We start from the raw sequence: 23,748 nt of genomic DNA on the forward strand, positions 1-23,748 counted from the left end.
TCTTAGGAATCAGTAACACAGAGCTGGTCCTGGAAGCTCCTTGACCACAACTGCTGCTTCACAAGTGCATGTCTGCCTATGCCTTGGACAGACCAGCTAGTTTTTGCAGTACCCCTTACATAAAGCATGTGGATGCAACTTACTCTCAGGAATGCATTAAAAAAAAAAAAAAAAACAAAAAACAAAAACAGCCCTCCAAATTTCTTTTAAATCTCCTAGCTTTCTGAACAGATATGGAAGCTCAGGAGTGGAGTCACCATGTCTAAGTATTACTGTAACCTAAGACTGCATCAACCTCCAAATGAGAAACTCAAACTAATTTAGATCTATCTACCTCAGGGCAGATCTGCCTTCTTAAGCATGCCTAAGGGATGGACACTGAAGGAAACTCATGTCAATATATATTGAAGCTAATGAGCTAGTACTTCAAAGTGCCATCACGGTTCTTTTGATTTGATTATTTTTCTATCTTCTTGGTTTCCTTAAGGGTTGTTGTAAACAAAGTACACTTTAAAGCATTCAAATTATTTTAAGAATTCCAATCAGAACAGCTTTGTATCTTTTTACAGTTAAATGAAGGATAACGTCATAATGATCCTTTCACTGGAGAAAACACTGAATCATCTCTAGCCTTGTAACAAGGAGGCTTCCTTGTTCTCCCAAACAATTTCATTGAAGAAATTATATCTAGCTAGTGTTTAGATATTTCCCAGGATGATATCACAAATCATTAAAGAAGTCTACTTCTGTAAGTCAGACATTGAAATCTTGGAATTCCAACTCATTTCAACCAGAAAAAATAATACAGAAGAAATGAAGCATTCAAGTTTGCTCTGTTTCACTGTATACTTTTTAAGTACTCTACACATACAAATCTGAACAGGCACTCCCACTTGCAAGCAGACAAGCAACCCTGATTCATGGCTTTATGGCTATCATCCAGGCAGTATAGTGTATTTTTAGAGGGCTGTCATACATGAGGACAGATTTGGTCCTGAAACAGATGCAGGGTAGTGTCAATTATTGACCATGTTACCTGCTCTCAACCAAACATCCAACAGTGCAAGCAGTAGTTAGATTCATGGCAGCTGGAAAGTGGAGCCTGATGTTTCCTTTGGGTTGAAAAGGCCTGGAGAAAAAATAGTTGGGACTAGGAGAATAGGCTTTTAAAACTTACATTCTATTTAAAGAAAAAGCATTGGTTTTTATGCCAAGGGGTCCTTTTATAATGCAACTGTGCCCTTGTGGCCAGGAAGGCCAATGGCATCCTGGGGTGTATTACAAGGGGGGTGGTTAGTAGATCGAGAGAGGTCCTCCTTCCCCTCTACTCCGCCCTGGTGAGACCACATCTGGAGTATTGTGTCCAGTTCTGGGCCCCTCAGTTCAAGAAGAACAGGGAACTGCTGGAGAGGGTCCAGCGTAGGGCAACAAAGATGATTAAGGGAGTGGAGCACCTCCCTTATGAAGAAAGGCTGAGGGAGCTGGGTCTCTTTAGTTTGGAGAAGAGGAGACTAAGGGGGGACCTTATTAATGTTTATAAATATATAAAGGGTGAGTGCCATGCGGATGGAGCCAGGCTCTTCTCGGTGGCCAACAATGATAGGACAAGGGGTAATGGGATCAAGCTGGAACACAAGAGGTTCCACTTAAATTTGAGAAAAAACTTCTTCTCAGTGAGGGTGACAGAGCACTGGAACAGGCTGCCCAGGGAGGTTGTGGAGTCTCCTTCTCTGGAGACATTCAAAACCCACCTGGACATGTTGCTGTGCGACCTCACTTAGGCGTTCCTGCTCCAGCAGGGGGATTGAACTAGATGATCTTTTGAGGTCCCTTCCAGTCCCAAACATACTGTGATACTGTGATAACTGCTGATGCAAATTGAAACCAATCAACAAATGCAGGACTGCAGGGAGAAGGAGACCTACTATTGGGATAAAATGTATCACAAACAGTTGCTTATTAAGAAAGTCTCCAAGAGACATGGTGGAAGAAAAGCAAGGCAGATGCTCATGAAACTGCAGAGAAAGTTCACTTTTTCAAATGAACTAAAACCAAATCTCCCCCGAACTTCCAAATGGATTCCCCACACTGAGCAGGAAATGCAGCTGGTGCCATCTCTTCTGTGACTCAACACACAGCCAGCAAGCAGAATTTTGCATTAGCTAAAAAAGAGGAAGCAAGCAAGATGAGAGCTGGATTTGTCTCTTTCTCCATATGACAATACTAAATAGACAAGAAATGCAACACAAAAATACCAGTGTAATTAGTCCCACCAGAGAAGATCCACTGGATGAAAAAAAGTAGACAAGCTGTCATTCAGCTTCTAAAAATGAGACTGATGTGACATGAAGAACACTGAACTTAAACATCTGCCGAACCACATATTAAATAAGTTTCTTTAACTTGAGCCAGGTTTCAAATGGTCTAAACAAGCTGGGTTTAATTTAAGTGTACTGAATATACTGCCTTTAGCAGAAATTTTTTCTTTTAAAAACATTTCAAAAATACTTTCAGCTGCAGAATGCAGCCACGAATATTCATGCAAAACAAGTAACTGAGTATGTCTACACTAGTAGGCAATGCAGAGCGATCAGAATAGATGGATAGATTAGAACAGCTATACTAAGTATCCTTCATCTATAATGTATGTCAGGATTTCACTGCAGATCATCCCTCTGGATTGAACAATCCCCTTAAACATGTGGTTTGAAGCTGTTCAAATGAAAAGCTATACCACTAACTTGCTTTCTGAACTGTAGGCCCTTAGTGAGCCATTAGAAAGGGCCACATCATCCTTTCTCCTGTCTCACAAGCATGGAAGTATATGTCCATTACCTACTTAACAAATTTATTAGGCATTTAAGCTTTATTGCTGCTAATGCTTGTTACAGGTGACATCTGCCATTTGAACAATCTATCAGCTCCAGGCATGGTCACCAGCCAACAAAAGGCAACATGGGAAGGATGAGTGTGTCCACAACCTGTCTGGGCAGCTTGTTCCAGTGATCTCTCATTTCTCTGGAGACATTCAAAACCCATCTGAACGCATACCTGTGCGATTTGCTCTCGATGAACCTGCTTTGGCAGATGGGTTGGACTAGATGATCTCCAGAGGTCCCTTCCAACCCCAGCCATTCTGTGATTATTTTCTAGGTGTTATAACTTTCTAGGTCTCACCACAGTGACTGCTTTGTCCTTGGCCTACCACAAACTCTCAGTATGCCAGATGAACTCAGACTGGTGGCAACACACTGATCTTTAAGAGAACGGCAACAGTCACTAAAATTTTCAGATGTGGACAAGCACAATCAAAGTCCTCTGTTACGTCTTCACCAGGTTCTTCAGGGAGACTGAGCCTATATTACCACTGCTAGGTGTCCAATTTTGGTGGACAATAGAGACTGACATCTCTCTGTCCACACTATGAGCCCTCTGTGAGCAATCTAACTAAACCATGTTGCTCAGAATCTCCCTCAGTCAAGTTCTGAAAGTCCTTAAAGAAGAACAGTCCATAATTGCTCAGAGCAACCAGTTCTTGTGCTTAAGCACCTTCCCAGTGTTTTCCTTTTGCCATTAGAGCCCTTGTCCTTTCTGCTGCACATTTCTCAGAAGAGTCTGCCTCTGTCTTCTCCATAGAAAGTATAGGTGAGCGCTGTGTCCTCTACTGCCTCAGAGATGATATAAGTAAGCCTTTCCAGCCCACCTGAAATCATATGGACTACTGTGTTCCACAGCAGTATGCTTAGTTCTCTATCTGAAACCCAAGGAGGGCACCTGAATCCAGGATGTCACCTATGTCATCACTACTGATGGGTGCAGCCACACTAAAATACAGAAGGGCAAGATGTCCTTTTTTTGTTTGTTTGTTTTGTCTACATCTTTATCTTCCTTCAAAAATGTAACACCGCCTAAAACTGAGTTTTGCACAGAAACAATTCACTCCAAAACAAGTTCATTTTATTTGCTGTTTTGTAATGCATTGAGGTCAGCCGTTCAAGTAATCTGAAATACTCAGCAGCTATCTATGTAAATGTAAGCAGAGGGAAGGAACATATTGTCCTTAGTTATTTTGTCTGAGAGATCAGAGACACCAGCAAGGTACTTTTTCAAACATTACTGTAGGACACAGGGAAGATCAGGCACTTTTATAATTATTTGTATAGCGTACATGAGATGGATTGTATCAGTGTTAGCAAATCCCTTTATCATTTTTATACCAGCAGAAATTCCTTCTGAGGAAAGGAACTCACAATAAACCCTCATTTTTGCAGGTAAGAACACAACGCCCAAACCCACACCTACCTCCAAATTTCTTCCTCTGAAAGACAACTCACACATTTTGAAAAAAGTTATTTATTTTCACTGCTTTCATCTCTCTACTGTAGTGTTAGCACTTAACGTAAGCATCCACTTTTCTACTGTCCTATTTACAATCCATTGAAATGTATACTCTACAAATACAATATATATTTTCAGAAATGTAAGGGAAATGCACAATTTTGTAAGGTTTAGAAAAGTGACGTTCATCTGTACAGGATCCTCAAATCATCCAAAAAGTAAAATTTACAAGGCAGTATCCACACAGCTATGTAAGGGCAGGTGCTACAGTGACAAAGCAGCAAACTTGCTAATACAATAAAATACAGAAAATTAAAGTGTTTGGGGGCACCAGATAATACACATAGTACCGCTGAAGTTGTAGATTGAGTAATACCCATATTTCTAGAAACTTGTAACTGCAAACCTGGAGAATGTTCTGGAAAATATTAAACATTATATACACGAGGTAAATGTACCTTGGTCTTTTAAGAGGTAATCTGAATTTAAAGCAACTGATATGGTGAAAATTTTTTTAAAATACAAAATGATTAACACCTTGCCCTGACTTCAATGGCACAATATAAACAAGGAACTAACTAAAAGGTGAATTTCATGGCAATCAGACTCAGAACCATCACTGAAAAAAAAAAAAAAATAGCCTCTTCTTTCACATGACAACTTCATGTCCCCATAGAGTCAATCCCAATGTCTTTACCCTATATACAAAAGTCTTTCTCAGGATTAGAAGTGGAACCACTGGAGGTTGACAGTGTGTCATACTGGGAAAGTCAGCTTGAGAAGCATCCCAGAATTCCAGCTTTTAAGGTTGAAAGGTCCCTGAAGAATTCCAGCATTCCAAAACCAACATGTTTTGGGCTTTTCAGCATCAGACCATTTCCAATGCTCTTTATTCTCCATGTCCATATCCACGTGGTCAGAAGTCTGTAAACCCAACTGAGGCTTCAATGCTACTAAAATGTCAAATTGATTAAATCCACAAAACATAAGTGAATGCATAATGTTTGTAATATTTACAATAAACATTTGCATCAGTATCAGAAACTGTTTTGGTATATACTTGAAATGATACAAAATTAATATTCTGAATGCTAAAATATTTTGGTCCCCATGGATTTCCAAAAGCAGATCTGGTGATATTACAATCTTAATTTAAAAAATACCTACGTGTACCTGTGTCCATATATATAAGATATGATCTTACACAGGTAACATTTAAAGTTACATAATATATACAGACACAGCCTTTGTAAAAGGTGTTCAGTTTTATATAATGGAAAAGAAGAACAAAGCTTGAAGTTGTGTTGTCAGAACAGAGTATACACATAGCTCTATCCAGAATTTTACTGTTCTACATTCCAATATGAATAATAAAGTTGTCCCAAAACAATGTTCCTAATGTCACACACTGTATCAAGGACTTTCTTTTTGCAAGCTTCTATCACAAAGCAAAAAATTAGAAATTGTACATTTGGGCAGGAAGAAATTCAATTTCTAAACAAGTTTGCAAAAAAACTTGTGATACCTTTGAAATCTCAGTCAAATTTTGACTAAAGCTCTGCGCATTCTTCTGTGTTCTTAAGACAACACAAGCATTGTTCTTGTAACCATGAAGAGGATTGCTGGAATCCTCTGGTATTTGTATCCAAAGACCTGCAGCTCACCACTTTCTGTAGATCACCACTTTCTATGTATGAGGCACACACAAAATATACACATATAATTTATAAGCAGCTTTGAACTTTCTAGTACAAAAGCCCTAATAACATCTCCCTAATTACAGGCGCACTTAATCCTGTTTAATTGCAAATAGTTTTCTTTGAGCCTTAAGACTGCAGAACTGCACAGAAAATATCCTTTCCATGTTTGATTTAATGGAGCAAAATCTCCCTTAAGAACATCTTATTCCTCTTGCTACCTTTCTGAAGTATAGGTACTTCAAGCATTACAGAAGTACCATTTGATTAAAAAAAAAATTACTCATTACTTGACAATTACAAAATATGACAGTGAATTAACTAGCTTACACTATTTAAAACTCCTACAGTGGCTTAAAGAGTCAGATTTTGGTAAAATTAAAGGTATTCCATGAATTACACACTCACTTGCTGAAAAGAATGCAAACTAAATCTCAGCTAGGCAAAGGAGCAGTTTATTTTTACCTTGTATTTCTGAAACCAAAAGTACCATAGGCTTTGTATACTCCTACTGTTTTGCATTAAAAGACTCAAAGTGGCACTTACTGGTATAATACAATCTACTTTGAAGGCAATGCAACGTTCTGAAAAAGTGGAAAAAGCGCCAGTAATCATGTACAAAGTATAGTTGCACAAATTATGTTCCCACAACTGAATGAGGCCAATTTGTAAATCAAGGTAAGAGTCCAAAAGATATACTACCTTAAGAGCTAGCAAAGCATACTCCAACAGTACATTCACAGTCTGAATCAAAGAACTGTGACAATGATTCAGAATGGTCAATGTACCAGCCAGGAATAAAGCTGCTTCAAGAGCCATCAACACACTCTAGAACAATACAGGTAACTAGTTCCATTTTAAAAGTGACCTCCTATGTTTAGCACAGTTAACTAGAAGTTAGAACCAGCTATCAACTTTCCAAATAAAAAATTACAGGTTAGTAAAAATAAAGCTAGACTACACACTGTTTTGTAAGTAACCTGGGAAAGAGGTTTATAGTGCACAGAAAGGACCCAACACAACTGTTTAGCACGTCCACAAAAATCCTAATAAGTGACGTTCCTAAGAAGTACTAAAAGGCAGCAATATCCTTCTGTTCCCCCAATGAGGTAGAACAATAAACCTTCTTAACACTCCACTCTGGTGCAGATACGGATTTTTACAGTATTCTTCAGTAGCAAACCCAGGATTACATCTTTATCCCCTCCTGCTGACTGAGTTGCGATAATGTTTTCTTAATGCGCAAGGCTGTCAGTCTTGCAGCTCCGTTGGCATACCAGCATTCCCGCATAATTTTTGCCATTACTCGTAACACCTGCAAAGGAAGGACAAGTAATTACATATACTGCAGTTCTAATGTAGCTCACATAACCTCTGTTTTGCTCTAGCCTCTTCATGAATTTCTGAAGTCTATTACTAGTACTACAGCTTCATGGAAGTATGCTGTATAAAAAAACCTCATTCTTTATTTACAAAAAAATAAAATTCTTCAAAATACTGTAGAGCAGAACTAGTACTTTTCAGTACAATTTCAGCCCCCACAAAAATACTTTAATGAAAAATCAGTAGCCTGTCTGTAACTGTTTTCTGAAATTTTGCATTAGGCAAAAATACACTCTTCTTTATTGTACCTTCAGTTGAAAAGCAGTAATAAAGCAGGAGGTATTCTGTATTAGCACAGAAGCACCGTGTAGCTGGGAATGCACTCAATTACTTCTTTCAGTCATAAACTGTTTTTTAAGGAGTTCAATGTATAGCAATTCAGAGGTTTATCAGCCATCTTCCTCAGCTTGAAGCTCTGTAATGACTCTGATAAATTTTGGAGTAGTTTTATCTTTAAAAAGTCATTCTTTGACATCTGTAAATGCTACTACACAAGCAACAATGCAAACAACATAAAAACTGAAGATGAAATAAAGTAATAGCTCTACTTTCCAAGATTTTACACTCAAAGCTGTATTACATTGAGCTGCTAAATAAGTTTGCAGGATTGGAATGACAGCATTCCAAAAATTACTCTACAGTCTGTTGGTGTGTCATCACTTTTCTCTCCTACCTGCATTCTCTTGCCCAACCTCTTATCTCAGGCATGTCACACATGGCACAACCCAGTTCCCTCTTCCATCCGAAGTACATCATATCTCACCAATCTCTGACTCCTACTATAGCATACCGCAGCTATTTTCTGAAGCTCTCAATCAGAAAGCATTGGTTCTAGCCCTAGTTGGGTTCCTAGAGCAAGCAATCTGAACAAAGTTGGCTGGAAAGGCAAGAGTTTGCTACTCTGTATACTACTGCCTGTGCTGTGACTACCAGCATAGTGAACTCACCCCAGAGTCAGGTTGCAGACCCATGATCAGGAGTGGTTGCTACATGTACACTTCAGTTCTAAGTCTTTAACTTGCTAGAGTCTCAGCTCCCTAGTAACTGTGTATACCTTTCGCTATGTGCATACAGTGCAATTCCTGAGACACACAAAGTACTAAGGCCACTACAGTTTTAGACAGAACCTCCTAAAGGGATTTGCTATTTTGGCTAATCTGTAGGAAATTCATTTACCACACAATGATAGGGCAAAGATTCCCAAGTGAGTTAGTTCCAAGTGAGCATTCACATGAGGCAGCACAGATCAAGATACCATTTGTGCCCCAACAAGCAGTACTGCTGTGCTGGCAGAGTACTGAGCTGAAACTAGCAAGTCCACTTCTTGAAAGAGGCAGCCATCCTAGTTACAAAACAAGTGGCACAGACCTGATGAGCTTATTTATCTTTACTACCCCCGCTGTGGGTTAACCCGATTAGGCAGCTAAGCCCCACACAGCCACTCACTCACTCCCCTACAGTGGCATGGCAGAGAGAATCAGGAGGGCAAAATTAAGAAAACTTATGGGCTGAGATAAAGTCAGCTTAATAGGCAAAGGGGGAGGAGGGACAGGAATCAAGCCAAAACAAACAAGTGATACAAAACCAATTGCTGACCATCAGCCAACTGATGTCCAGCCAGTTCCTGAGCAACAGCAACCCCTGGAAAACTACCCCCTCCCACAGTTTTATTGCTGAGCATGATGTTGCATAATATGGAATATCTCTCTGATCAATTTGGGTCAGCTGTCCCAGTTGTGTTCCCTCTCAGCCTCTTGTCTACTCACAGCCTACCCAGCAGCAGCAGAAGCAGAGTGAGAAATGAAGTAAGCCTTGAAGCTGTGTAAGCATTGTTCAGCAATAGCTAAAACATGAGTGTGCTATCCAACCATTTTGCTCAGAATCCAAAACACAGCACCATACAGGCTACTATGAAGAAAGTTAAGTCAATCCCAGTCAGAGGCAGTAAAACACCACTTGCACGATTTCTTTGCAATGATACTTCCTATATAATATAATTCAGACTAACTTTCATTTATATTGGTGTGACCCATGCTTCACAGGAAGAGATACTAGAATCTTCCACACAGGTTTAGCTATTATTTTTTGTGAAATTACATTAAATATTAATGTATAATCAAGAATCAATAACATCCAATAAAGCCACAATGATCAGAATGAAATTAAGTTCTCCTAGAAGTAACTCTTCTCCCTTCAACCACAAGCACAATTTTTAAGCCACTGAAATCAATAAAAGCTCTAGTGTCTATTAAAGCAGCTTTAGCAAGGTTAGTTAATACCTCACAGCTCTGCCATCTGTTTGGAATGTTGGGCCTTAACTTCTGCTCACACACAACTTTCCTCATTTCTTCAACAGAAGGATCTGAAGGAACGAGGTCATAGTATGGCAACTGGTAATCTTCATGGATTCCTGTAATAGGTTGAAAATAGCTTTATTTAGCTAATATAAAATTACATATCCTTCACTTTTTCCTGTGTTCCTTATCAGTACCTTACCATTCTCTTTTTTAGTTTTCATTTTTAAGAATTACGTTACAATGACTAACAAATAAATAAATTTAAAAATCCTTGACCATATCACAGGAGTGTTTACATTACCCTTGAAGAATTTTTAATTTTGAAATTTATATATTTGAAAGACATAGAAGCTATGTCAAATCTTTCATATATTATACTAAAGACACACTTCTTGGAAGTATATGATTTATAAAAGCATGTTTTATTTCAAATAAGGTATAGATGTTATCTGAACACATTCTAGCTGGTCCTTAGTTGTGGTGTTTGCCCCTTGCTGTCAAGGACATTTAACTTCACTCTTTCCTCCCCCTCTATGTAAAGGTTTCGAAAAAAAATAATACAGACAAGGATATTTCCTGTTTTCTTCAACACGTATGGTTCATTAATTTACAAATAGGTCAAATAAACTAGTCATCATTTACAGGACTAACAGTATCTCTGAGACATACTGGCTGCTACCTCACACCATTCTTAAAGCAAACTTTAGTCAAACAAATTCAGGTTCTGTAAGTTACTTGTAGTTCCTTTAGTACATTCAATTTTGTGAAGATTACCACATACCACCGATCGAACATCGCCGAGCTATTTCCCAAAACACTAATCCCATTGCATAGATGTCTGCTCGTTTGAATGACTCAAAATGTTTCATATTTATGGAATCATCTAGAACTTCAGGTGCCATGTACCTATTTGCAATGGAAAAAAAAAAGGAAGAAAACATTTTATTTCATAAACATTTACTGTAGAGAAAGTTCAGTGCTACTGATCACCATATTTAAATATTTGTGTGAAAAAGGAAACAAAGGAAAATCTGCTTCCTTAAGGTTATCCAATCAAAGACCATCCAGTGCAATGAGAATAAGTAAACTGAGAGGAACAAGCAAAGGTATAGGGTGAATAAGTAAAAGACGAAACAATAAACAAACAGAGCCATAAACCTGATAGACACAGGATAACAGAGACAATGACAAAGACCAAAAGCCTCTGGTTGTTAACTGATGGGCTGTTAAGAAACTCCAGGTACAACTTAAGAGATGGCCAGTCTGGACGCTGTAATTGCTAGTAAGTGGGAAACGAGAAACACAAGGGTATTCAAGGGAGGCCTGTGGCATTATACAATCCTTGTCAAGGAACATTTAGCAAAATGGTAACTGGGAGGAACAATAGTAGAGCAATAGATAGAAAAGGATATTAAAGGGTCCAGTTGCACAAACAGTAGCCAGTTACTTCACTTGTCTGACCAAGCCCTGCACCTGCTTACCACAGTGTATCCCATCTTCTTATTAAATCATAACTATTTTTCTATGCAATCTCACTTTCAACCCCATGTCCATGTGTGTGGTAAGGACTACATGCCAGCAACTGGGGGCAGGCATGAGTAAATTCAGGGCTAGCAACTGGAGTCAGACAAGGAATGCAGTCGCCCTTGGGCCTGGGCTGCCAGCAACGGGATAGTCTTAGCATCCGCAGCTAGAAAGGGAACTGTGGATACTAGGAGCATGTGTCCACAGGTCTTAAGAGCATGTATCTGGAGCCACTGTGGGGGCATGAGCATGAATGAATTCTGGTCCAGCAACTGCAGTCAGACATTGGGTGAAGGCACCCTGGTACCAGTAACTGGAGCAAATGACAGTGTCTGCTTCAGCCACTGAAGTAGCACCAGAGGTCATAGGCTTCAGAGTCACACAGTTACAGGTACCCACTACAGAGTAGAACTGCAATGAGAAAAGCAGAGTAAGGGCCTCTCAGCACCAGCAACTGGACTGAGAATTACACGTCATAAGGTCTACATGCCTGGATACCAGCTCCTGGGGTGAGCTGGAAGGTTTATATTTCCCCCAAACCTGGCAGGCATGCATTGGTATAATTCACTATCAAACTGCAAGCTGGTCTAGCAAATAGGTGGCCCAGACAGAGATGTCTGACCTGCACTGGTATTTGAGGGAATTCATGCAGGTAGGTATGCATATGAGTACACAGATCTGTTTGCTACTGCAGGTTAACCCTGCCCAGCTGGTGAGTAGGGGAGCTGTGGAGCACAGGAGGCAGCATTAGACACAGAGTATTGTAGTGATAGTTGAGGGATTCAAACACACACAGGCTGGTGAGACTACAGAAGGCAGGGGTGGTGTTCAATTCTAATCAGCTGATGAGAAGGAAGGAGACTTGGCTGTCTATACTTATATTTTATACAAGTTCTGATAGTGTTCCATGTGGGTGTTGACGGTAACACGTGGTATATAGCAATCTGCGTAATCAGCCCTGTCAGTATTGTATTTGTCTGTGTATATCCAGCCTCACTACCAGCAGAAATTCAAGAAAGAAAGCAGCAGCTACATTCAAGGGCCTGAGATGGACAGAGCCACAGCTCTTGAACACATCAGGCTGGGCTCCAGAGGCCAGGCAGCAAGAAGCAGCTCCTTGAACGTGACAAGATATAGCAGCCACTTGTAACACCCCCTAGCAAGACTAAAGAGGGGAAAGAGATAAAGGACTGGTTAAAAAATAAAAGCAGCACAGTTAAGGGTTCCTTGGGAATTAAGACTCCCTACTACTGCAATAACTGATTCTTCATCATATGGTCTGTATGTCCCCCACTTTGTGAAGCTCTTTTTTTGGTAGGAAACCCAATTTGAGTTACACATTACCAACTGTGCTCACAAGTTTGACATTACCTGCAATAGAAAAATCTGTGACAGATTTTCAACTCAGGAACAGGAACTGAAAACTGGTCATGGCATCCAAATGATCAGTACCTTATTTAGTGACTAGGTCTAATATGGGAGCATCAAGCAAAATGTCAGTGTGAACCACCTTGTGGGAGTTACTGACAGCAGCATCCCTCCTACTTGTTGGTAGAAAGAATGAATGTTATTTGCTGTATCAGTCAACATCAGTTGTATCATTGCTCTCTCAATGTGGTATGGCTCTAGCAGCTAAACCCAATATGTAATGTTTAGCAGAGTTCAGTGTCTTTCTCCACATCACTGCCTCGTCAATCTCAAGCTGACATATTAATGAAGCAGGCAAACAATCACATGAGGGCTTTGGAGAGCAGTTAACTGTTAAAAAAAACAACATGTACAGATTATTGGAGTGGAATACAGCCTCAGGCAATAGCTCAACCTCTGAACAACCACTGAAACCTAAGCAGAATTTCATTTAATTAACATAATACTAGGATTTTTCCTTCCTTAGTTCCAGAGATGGTAGGGAGAATATAAAACATGCTACTTAAATTTCAGAACAATAAGACCTTTCAGAATTCTCTCAGCAGTACTGTGTCTTATGGAAATTACATGCGAACAAGGAAACAAGGGCTATCAACAAAAGAGCAAAAATGCAAACAGTCCAGAACTTCAACAAGGGTTGCTGACAGAGTTCTTCTAAGCACTGTATAGGCATATAAATTCCCCACAAGTCATGACACATCACAAGCACAGGACAACTCTCTCAAGAATAAGGTTTACTTTGACAGTATTTATTGAATGGAAGCTGAATCTTAAGTTTACATATGCCACAATCTCTGATATGGACAAGGCTCATATTATTCTGGACCAACTGTATAAAAAAATTTTTAATCAAGACTGCAAGACTGTGGTGGATATTTTAATGCTTCCCAAGAATTTTGCATTATTGGATAATCTTATGCTACTGCATGCACTTGACAGTATAGTAGTGATCAGCTTTGACTCTAGAAGAAAGAATATTTGCTCTATCTTAAGATCACATGGAGATGAGAAGAGTGCTGAAGCTGGAAAAACAACAAACCAAAAATTCCAACCATGCTGACAGACTGTCAGCCAGAATCACTTTTACAGGCAGCAAAGGAGATTGTCTCAGTTTCTATAAAACATCTTAAGGACAAAGGTTTTAACAGGAAAGACCATAAAAGGTCTGAACGTAGCAATGAAGCTGAATTCATACCCTCAAAAGAACATACCCCCCACTCCCAATGTTACTTCTATTGAATTTATTGGTAAATTGACCTCTTACCATGGTACTCCATCAATGCACTTAGATTGTCTTTGGCTTCCATAACTCAGAATGGTGACTGACTGCTCAAAAAGTTTGAGAGATTATTGCTGGAACAAGAGAGGTGAAAGGCAAGTAGGTCATCTAATGCGGTTAGCAGATGAGCCGTTTCATGGCTATCAGACAAAAGGCAGAGAAACATGCATCTCCTTCTCAGCTTCTACACTGGAAATGCATTGCTTGTCAGAAGCAGTATTTTAGGTTCTGGAGAGAACTACTCTACATAGATTTTGACATTCTAAACAAGGTCTGCAGATCAGTATCCTTCAAGAATGAGAGGATAAGTCTACAAAGAACTATAAAAATTATGTTGTTGAGCATGGCCTTGCCAAACTTTTGCCCACTGACCTCTTACCTCCAGCCCTTTTAGTCAAACAACTCTGTATTAGTTGGGTAAATTTATTGTACAACATCAAGTACTTAAAACAGGACCCATATACAACATGTTGAGTGCAACATCTCCCTTCACCAAGCTTGTTTTCTACAAGCACAGAATTCTTCTCATATAGGGTTTAGGTCAACTGCAGAAAAGCACCCATGTTACCATGGGATTTGCAGCCAAACTTCTTTTAAACACAGCCTATTTCAGCTATAAAAAGTAACAGTTGGGCCAAAAATCTCTCAAAAAAACCCAAAATACAAAACAAAAGAGTAGAATTAGTTGGGTTTTGGTGTTTGTTTTTTGGTTGTTGTTTTGTTTGTTTGTTTTTGTGGGGGTTTTTTCCACTCCAAAAAACCTGCCTCAGGAAGTGAGAGAGGGATTCTTTCCTTCTCAGTTTTAAGCACACATTCCTTGCTTTATGCTGCAGGCTGAACTGTGAAAGTATACCCCCCGGTACAAAAAAAAAAAAAAAAAAGTTCACACCCTCTGGTAAAACTAAACCTCTGAACAGGAAATAAATAAAGATTCATTCAGGCGGAGAGAGCAATCATCAGTCTGACTCAGAATCTAGATCACTCGCCCAAGAGCGAGTCTTGCTTGCTCCCTAGACCATATATTTCTACAAGAGACAGTTCCTAGAAAAATATAAACTTAGACAGATCTCCCTGAACCTGCACAGAGAGCTTCCATGTGCAGCAGAGGTATCAGCAGTGGCAATCAATTGGAGTTAGAATTGTCATTGAACAGATAAGACTTGAACTTTATTATGAAAAATTAACTAGAGGTGCAGAGTTACTTAAGAATGCATAAGAGGAAGCAAGAGGGGACCAAGACTTGAGAATGACACAGGTTTCAGAGAGGTAAAAGTGATTAATGTCTTTAAAGTGGGAAACAGAATTAGTCCTGCTGTTGGCCACAGGAGCAAACAAGCCAAGCTGATACAGCTTTACTCTTGTGAAAGCAGATGAACAAGCTATCTAGTAGCACCTATGCAAGAAGAGATCTTGTAAGTGGGATCTACAGATACAGCTGAAAGGACGCTTTCCCAAAAGACCAGAGTAAATGAAATAACTGATTTGCACATCATTTTTCTTTGCATGTAGGTATAGTAGAAAATACTAAGTCACACGTGCTATGTACCTTGCACACAGCTAGGTTTGCAATGGCAAATTCCAAAGTAGTCTGCTGTTTTACTACCAATGATTACTGGAGACTTTGAGAAGGAATAATGCCCAATACTTTGTAATGTAATAGTAGCTCAGAAAATAAATCTCATTTGACCATTTGTGTGGTATTTTTGAAGATGGCAAAGGATTAGTACAGCAGTGATTTAGAACAAAGCAATGTCAGTGATACAACTGTCAGTAAAATAATTTTTCAGTACACGTTCTAACTAACAGCTTTTGTTCACTGAGCCTTAAAGCTTTTTTTCATCCACAAAGCCATAGCTACTAAGTGGGCATCCTAGTTCATTGTATAAACCCAATCACGCCCTGTCTCCCCTGCACTACATAACTAAAGAGATACATTAAAAAACATTTTCTTATGCATGGATTGGAGAAAATTTCGTACTGATGCACTAGCAGTGTTGGGCAACACACGCTGGAGTTTATCAGCCTTGAACCTCTGGGTTTCCACACATTTCTCCGTGACAGACACAGAAAATTCAATTTCACATACCACTGGACCTACAGGCATCAAAAGAATGAGAAGTTGCCCACACTGTTGCTGTGGTTTACTGTTATTGCTGCTGTGTGCTATATAGCTGCACTAACAGGTTACTAACAGAAATTAATCTTCTCTTCAGAACAGCTTCCAGTTATTATTGTCTGAAGGTCCAGTAATTATAAATTACAGCCAATAAGTTTAATTCCATTTGTGTTGATTTAGATAAACAGCTCTGAGTTCTTTAGAGGACAAGAAAATCCATATTTCCAAATTCAGAAGCAGGCCTTTAAAAGAAAGGGAGTACAGTGACTCATCCACTGATAATTCTATTTATGCATTAGATAACAAAGATGACTGCTGTTTTAAGTTTTCTTATTTCTCTCAAAAACATGATCCCATGAAAGCCCGCGTTCAAGACTCTGAACCTTGTATGCTCTACCACACAGGCTTCACACTGAAAAAACCCCAGCATTTTACTTTCACTGTCAATATCCCATCTTACGATCCAGACTGGCTTCAAGGAACATTTCCACGCAACACAATGTAGAAAGAATAAAGATACAGCGGTGAAGTCTCTAAAACTGTCATTCATGAAGTCTCCTGATTGTTTTCGTATATATTTGTGCCCTACAATATTTTGCAAGCTTTTGTTATTTTACATATGCTAGTAAAAGATGCCAAGATTCAACATGCTTTTAAGTACCTACTGTCTAACTATATTATCAGCTAGCAATGAAGTGCCTACGAACTCTACCCACCATTATTTACGTGTTTCTGCTGCTTGTGTTTGTACCCACAAAAATCTTCTATATGGGACAAGAAAAAAACAAAGCATTTTATTATAAAAGTCACCTGACACATCACACAATTTTACCTTTTTGTGCCCACTCTGTGGTTTGGGGCAATATCAATTGTGTCTGTAGCTGAATCGTGCCTAACTGCCAATCCTAGGTCTGCAATACAGCATGTTCCATTCTTTTTTACCAATATATTTTTGGATTTCAAATCTCTGTGGGCAATTGCTGGTTTGCCTGTAAGGGAGAAAAAAAAATAGAAATATCATTTGTAAAAAAGAGAATTGCTATTATTCTAAGCCTGGTACAGATTTTGTCTTAAGTTACAGAATTTCTTCCAGTTATGCTGCTGTATGTACATCAAGGTTAACTCCTGAAACCATTCATTGTGAACTGGCTGGCTGTCCAGAAAAGGGACTTAAATGTCTACTGTATTACTCCACTCTACTGCTCCTTTCCTTTTTCCTGCAAATATTTATTGCACACACATACTACTTGCCCCCAAAATGCTTCTAATATCTCTGGAAACAGACCCATAGTGATGTCTCAAAGTTAAAAGATACTACAGGTATCGTTACCTAGTTGCTTTTAATAGGTGTTTTGTAGGAAGGACAGTTACAACGCAAGATCTGGATATGCCATAAAAAGGAAGATTAAAAAACAAAAAGTCTTTTCTAATTAAGACATTCTATTAATTCAGAAATTATCACAGGTCCCAAACAGACATTTTTCAATTCACTAAACTCTACAAGGGATTAACTTGGGTATCTATGCTGAGTTCAGCTGCCTTCTCATCACTTAATAAGCAGCTGTGTACAAAGTGACTACACCCTGAAAAGGCTGAATGTTTTAATTAACAAGAGAATTATAGCAGAAAGAGCTAAATGTGTGTCATTCAAAAAATCCAGTATTATCCATGTGAGAGGATGAGTAGTTGTAAGATTACCTTGCGTGCCAACAATTTCCATATGAAGATGAGCAAGACCACTGGCAGTGGACAAAGCTAATTTTATCATTCCTTCCACTGTTACAGTATATCTGTTCAGGTAATCAAAGAGTGATCCATGCTCATGATAGTCTGACACCAACCACAGCTGAGTCCATGTACCATTGTCTGCAAAATAACAGTAATGAATATCACACATACACCCACAGAAGACAAGAAAACCATATGCCACTTTTATACAATGCTTAGGAAGTACAAATTATGTTTTCCAAGTAACCTCTGTAAATCAGACTTTTGCATCTTCTATTCCTGTAACATTTAGGCACCTCTGTAAGGGCTAGGACTACCATGCAAGATTTTCTGAACAGGTTAGTGAGCACTCTTATTTAAACAAAAAGACAAACCATAGAAAGCTGATATCCCTATGATTCCAAGGTGAACTACTCAGGGTATTAGCCAGGCTCTGCCTTCCACTAACTTTTCTGCTTGAGGGGAAAAGTGCTGAATGTACAATGTAAAACTAATCCTGTCATTCTGGTCTAGTACAATATTGTCCAGGCTATCTGTTAAAAAAATGGCTTTCAAGCTTGCCCTGTAACTCTTTCACTCTTCCCATAACCTATCTAGCCTCAGCCTGGGAGACGGTTTCCACAGTTACCAGCAGCTAGTACATTTTCAGCAACAGGACACATAACTTCAAAAGCAAAATTGAATCCCACCTCTGGGGACCTCTGAGTTGCTCAACAAAACTGAGGTTTCCAGAAGACATAAGAGAATGAGGACCACAGATTATGGGAAATCCAGTTCGTTGTATGATTTTTCACTGAACTATTAAGAACAAGACAGGCCATAATATATTTGCAGATATTCCAAGGCATACATATGACAGATAAGTACTAATTGTTCACATTATTAAATCAGTGGACAGAAAATACCTTGCAGTTTAAGCCACACAGGCAAAAGTTTTTTTGATCTAAGTAGAAGAAATATACCCAGAAAAGAACAATCCTGCCACTAAACAGGTTTTCCAATTTTGTTTTGTTATAGAAGTAACTCTCATGTGGCAAATCTGTTTTTATAGCCATCTACTTCTGTAGAAGCATCTTTCATCTGTTTAAAAGGCCAGTTATCCCATAAAAATATTTCAGTTGGACTTCTATCCTGAATTATACAGCCACTGTTCCCTAAGAAGTAGTGAGATTACTCAGCACAGGATAAAAACGTATCTCATTATGTGGCAGTCCCTAAGGATTATAAAAATGCATACTCAAGAACTAAATATGAAAAATTGAAAGGAGAGAAGTAAACTCAGAAGTTAGTTCATATCATAAACATACTGAAAAATTTTTAATTTCCAAATAGGATGCTCTTACAGTTCCTTCCCCTCCCTTCTAAGAACACACTTGGCCCAGAACAGTCAGACATAAAATGCCCGATTCTACAGTTTGACAGAAACTACCTTTATGTAAGTACTTTTGCTTATCTTTAAATAAGCATGTGGTGGGAAAACCTTCAAGCATCACTTCTACTTGGAGGTTTCTAGGGAGACCAGTGATGCCATTAATAATAATGATTATTGAAAACCCACCAAATACTTCAGAATAGGGAAATAAAAGTAATCTACAATGAAAAAGCTCTGATAATAGAAAGAAAATTCTACCTTGCTACATTCACAGTATTGCCTCAACTAAGTGGTTAACTTAATCAGGCAAAACAAAGCAGTCAAGTACTCTAACCTATTGTCATAGTTCAGCCCCGGCTCACAACTAAAAATCACACTTGCTCACCTCTTCCCCGCCACCAGTGGGATGGGGAGGAGAATCAGGAAACAAAAGGCAAAACTCATGGGTTGGGATAAGAATAGTTTGACAGAACAGTAAAAAAAAACCAAACAAAACAAAAACAACCACCAAACAAAAACAAACAAAATCTAAGCAAAGAAACAAAAAAAACAAACAAACCAAACAAAAAAAAAACAACAAACAAAATTCCCAAACACACACCAAAAAAACCCCACACACCAAAAAAACCCCACAGCACCAAAAAACCAAAAACCGCTACAAATAAACAATAACAACAATAACAAAAGAACATACAAAGTGATGGATACACAGCACAATCTCTCTCCAAGTGATAATCCCCATCATTGCCATTCAACTTTTCTGAAGCAGCCAATTGTGACTTCCGAACCACAGCCTGTGACAAAACCTTCCCTCCCCTGTCCCAGACAAAAGCTCACACCTAAAACACAATAGCACTAAACTACGCAGTCCAGAGAGAACCAAGAGCATCCTGGACTGATCTGTTGCCTGGCAGCAGGAAAAAGAGACTGCCCACGTGGCCAGCCCCCCTTTTGTAACTGAGCATGACTTTAAATACTGACAAAATTATGAAGATGATTATTATGGAAGCTATTGAAAAATACCTGGAGAACAACAGTCATCAGTCCCAGCCAGCACAGTTTCATGAGGGGAAAGTCTTGCTTAACATAATTTCTTTCTGTGACAAAGTTACCTACCTAGTTGACTCAGGGAAGCCAGTCAATGTGATCTTTTTGGATTTCAGTAAAGCCTTTGATATTGTCTCTCGCAGTATCCTCCTGGACAAGATGTCCAGCATATTGCTGGATAAACACACCATGCAGTGGGTAAGCAGCTGGCTGACAGGTCAGGTTCAAAGGGTTACAAAAAATGGGGTTATGTCGGGCTGGCAACCAGTCACTAGCAGGGTTCTGCAGGGGCAGTGCTCTTCAGTGAAGGACCTGATGAAGTTTGCCAATGACACTAAATTGGGAGGAGCTGTTGACACTCTCAAAGGCAGAGAGGCCCTGTAGAGGGATCTGGACAAATTACAGAATGGGGCAATCACCAACCACATGAAGTTTAACAAGGGCAAGTGCCAGATTTTGCACCTCGGACAGGGCAACCCTGTCCGCGCATACAGACCAGGGCATGAGAAGCTGGAAAGCAGCTCCACAGAGAAGGATCTGGGGGTTCTGGTTGACAGGAAGTTGAACACAAGCCACCAGTGTGCCCTGACAGCCAAGAGGGTCAAACATGTCCTAGGTGCACCGAGCACAGCATTGCCAGTCAGGTGAGGGAGATGACTGTCCTGCTCTGCTCTGCACTGGTGCAGCCTCACCTGGAGCACTGTGTGCAGTTCTGGACACTACAGGATAAAAAGGATATAAAGCTACTGGAGAGTGTGCAGAAGAGGACTGTGAATTTGGTGAAGGGTTTGGAGGGGAAGCTGTATGAGGAGCAGCTAAAGTCACTTGGTTTGTTCAGCCTGCAGAAGGGGAGACTAAGGGAAGATGTCATAGTGGCTATGGCTTCCTCACAAGAGGAGGAAGAGGGGCAGGCACCAAACTCTTCTCTGTGGCAACCAATGACAGAACCTGAGGGAATGGCAAGAAAAGGTGCTAGGGAGGTTTAGGTTGGACATTAGGAAAAGGTTCTTCACCCAGAGGGTGGTGGAGCACTAGAACAGGCTCCCGAAGGAGTTGGTCATGGCCCCAAGCCTGACAGTGTTCAAGAAGAGACTGGACAATGCCCTCAGACACATGGTGTGAATTTTAGGGTTGTCATATGCAGGGACAGGAGATGGACTAGATCATTGTGGGTCCCCTTCCAACTCAGGACATTCTATGATTCTATGAATACCCCTTTGGCTAGTTTTGGGTCAGCTATCATGGCTGTGCTATCCCCCCAGCTACTTGTAGAAATTAAATTATCTAAGCCAACCCAGCACACTTGGAAAAGACTGTTAGAAAGTTGCTCCTGAAGTGGGAAGCTTCTTATAATACACTCACAGAAGAGACTTCCAAACTGAAAGATTTTTAAAAAATATCTTCCATTAATTTTTAGTCAGGACTGCTGCTTCTTTTGTTATTTCACATATCCATGTCTGAATCTGCAGAACTCAGCATATGCAATTTTTTTCCAAAGAGAATTATGGTCTCTGAAAAGTCATTCCATCAGTGTTAGCTTGTTAGTTTTACAGAACTATTAGAAACAGGTATGTGTTCACAGGCCTCTCAAATACATACAGCCAAGGAGCTCCAAAGTGCTGTAGAAGTTCAAAATAAGTTAACTTAATCAGTCCAGAATATTCTCTCCATGTGGTTTTATTCTACTGCTTCACCAGTTATGACTATATATTGCCTGAAATAATCCTCTCCTGGGCATTAAGACTATACACACTCCTTGCTTGATCCTGTATTTGATTTCTTCTTATGTTTCTTATGAATGGTGTAGCTCAGCAGTTGTCTGAACTAGACACCAATAAGTAGGAAAATCAGTAATATATTTTAAGTAGTCTACCAGACCTATTGTGTATAAAGAGAACTTTAAAAAATGTCAAAGTTCGTTAAGAATTATAATCTTGATTCAAAGTAATGATAGTGTCTTTGCATAAAGATTTTCCCCTCTTAACTCCAGGTGCCCACCTATGAACAGAATATGCTGCTGATTACAGACTACCTCAGTTTTATCTTATTTACTACCTACAAGTCTTAATATTCAGTCTGGTTTTACCTTCCTTTCAAGTAAGAAAATATAAACCTGGGATAACTATCCATTCTGAAAAGAGCCATAATTCTTTCCTATTGTGTGTCCTATTTGCGGCCCCATAACCAGATTTTAAAAAGACAGTGTTACATCCAAGCTTATATGAATATTAATTACAGACAAGCTGAAACACAGCACTAAGTACAATGTCTAGTTATTAGATAGCACCTACTACATTTTCTTTACCTGGCTATAATTGACAAGCTACACATTTGTTTAGCGATCTAAGGAGAACATATGTTATGATTAATATAAGTCCTATACTGTTGACATTAGTTAATTATTACCAAGTAATTAACCTGACTCTGAGTATTTCAGGCTGCACAAGCTCTGTGTCTCTACCATCTGAGCTGAAGCCACTGACTTAACTGATCTGACCTGTAAACACTTCCTAATCTATATATGCACCCTTATACTTGAAGGTACCCCCCCTCCCATTTTACAACTACAGTGGCCAGGCAGATGTTCCTCAGCAGTTGTGAAAAATACACCGTTGCATTAAGAGGAGACACCTAATTAAAACCTTTACTAGTAGGGAGAATTGCAGCATGACACTGGTCCACACCACAAACTACATGTCAAGAGATAAGAGTCCTCAGCATTCATGATGGATATATGAGAACGTACTCCTAATTCTTCTTCATAGATCACTGAACCTTCCAGCAAGCACTGAATTGGGATTGCACAAGCAGTTCCTTGTACTGATATATCTCTGTAGTCATCTTTGCAAGGTCTCAGACAGTCAGATACTTAAGAGTCTCATGACTGCAATCCAGCTAAACTGTAGTAACTCTTGAATGCATTCAACAGTCTACCCTATGGAGAAATGGAGGCAAATCCTTCACAGCTACTATTGCTGTGAACTAATACTTCATCTTGCACCTGGCATCTAATAAGTATTTATCAGTTAGCACCAGCATCTACAATGAAAGACTTAACAGGTGTTTTTAAGCCATTGGTCTCTAAAGCCATGTTGTGATACACTTGCTCCTCTCAGAGTACCATGACAGCATACCTACTAAACTGGAAGCACTACCTCCTTAATGGTCCCTCTGTGTTCTCCCATTTAATGGGAGCCTGATATATTCCAAGCAAGAGCTTAAGTATTAACCCCTTCAATATTCAAGATTTCTGAATGCTTAACCCACAAAAAGAATGGTGTGTACCTATTTCCTCACTGAGAATGCAGAATGTTATACTGAGAATTCTGCACTGTTGGACTAAAAATAGTAATCCAGTTTCCACATCTGCTCAGACAGCAACACTGTTAGAAAATAGACACAAGAATAGCAGCATTTTCAAAACGTGTCTCATCCATTTTTTGCAAATCGGTTACCAACTAGCGCTCAAGAGAAGAGAAAAGCCTTACCCTAAAGCCTTAAAGCCTCAAAGTAATGGCATGACCTATCAACTAAGGATT

The 23,748-nt window shown here is 39.4% G+C and overlaps 1 protein-coding gene across 5 annotated transcripts in view; it reads right to left on the bottom strand.

Moving 5' to 3' along the window:
* Nucleotides 1–4,337: 4,337 nt before the first annotated feature.
* TGFBR1 (transforming growth factor beta receptor 1) overlaps nt 4,338–23,748 on the bottom strand; it is a 45,720-nt gene continuing 26,309 nt past the window's right edge. For all 5 annotated transcript variants that reach the window (XM_005510176.3, XM_021298019.2, XM_065052207.1 and 2 more), the window contains 5 exons: nt 17,761–17,928; nt 16,895–17,051; nt 10,497–10,621; nt 9,698–9,828; nt 4,338–7,350 (listed from right to left, as the gene is read on the bottom strand). In XM_005510176.3, the coding sequence (XP_005510233.1) occupies nt 7,225–7,350; nt 9,698–9,828; nt 10,497–10,621; nt 16,895–17,051; nt 17,761–17,928 (707 nt within the window). In that variant the 3' untranslated portion in view covers nt 4,338–7,224. The remainder of the gene's footprint in view (nt 7,351–9,697; nt 9,829–10,496; nt 10,622–16,894; nt 17,052–17,760; nt 17,929–23,748) is intronic.

Source organism: Columba livia, chromosome 2, assembly GCF_036013475.1.
Source record: "Columba livia isolate bColLiv1 breed racing homer chromosome 2, bColLiv1.pat.W.v2, whole genome shotgun sequence".
Classification (NCBI taxonomy): Eukaryota; Metazoa; Chordata; class Aves; order Columbiformes; family Columbidae; genus Columba; species Columba livia.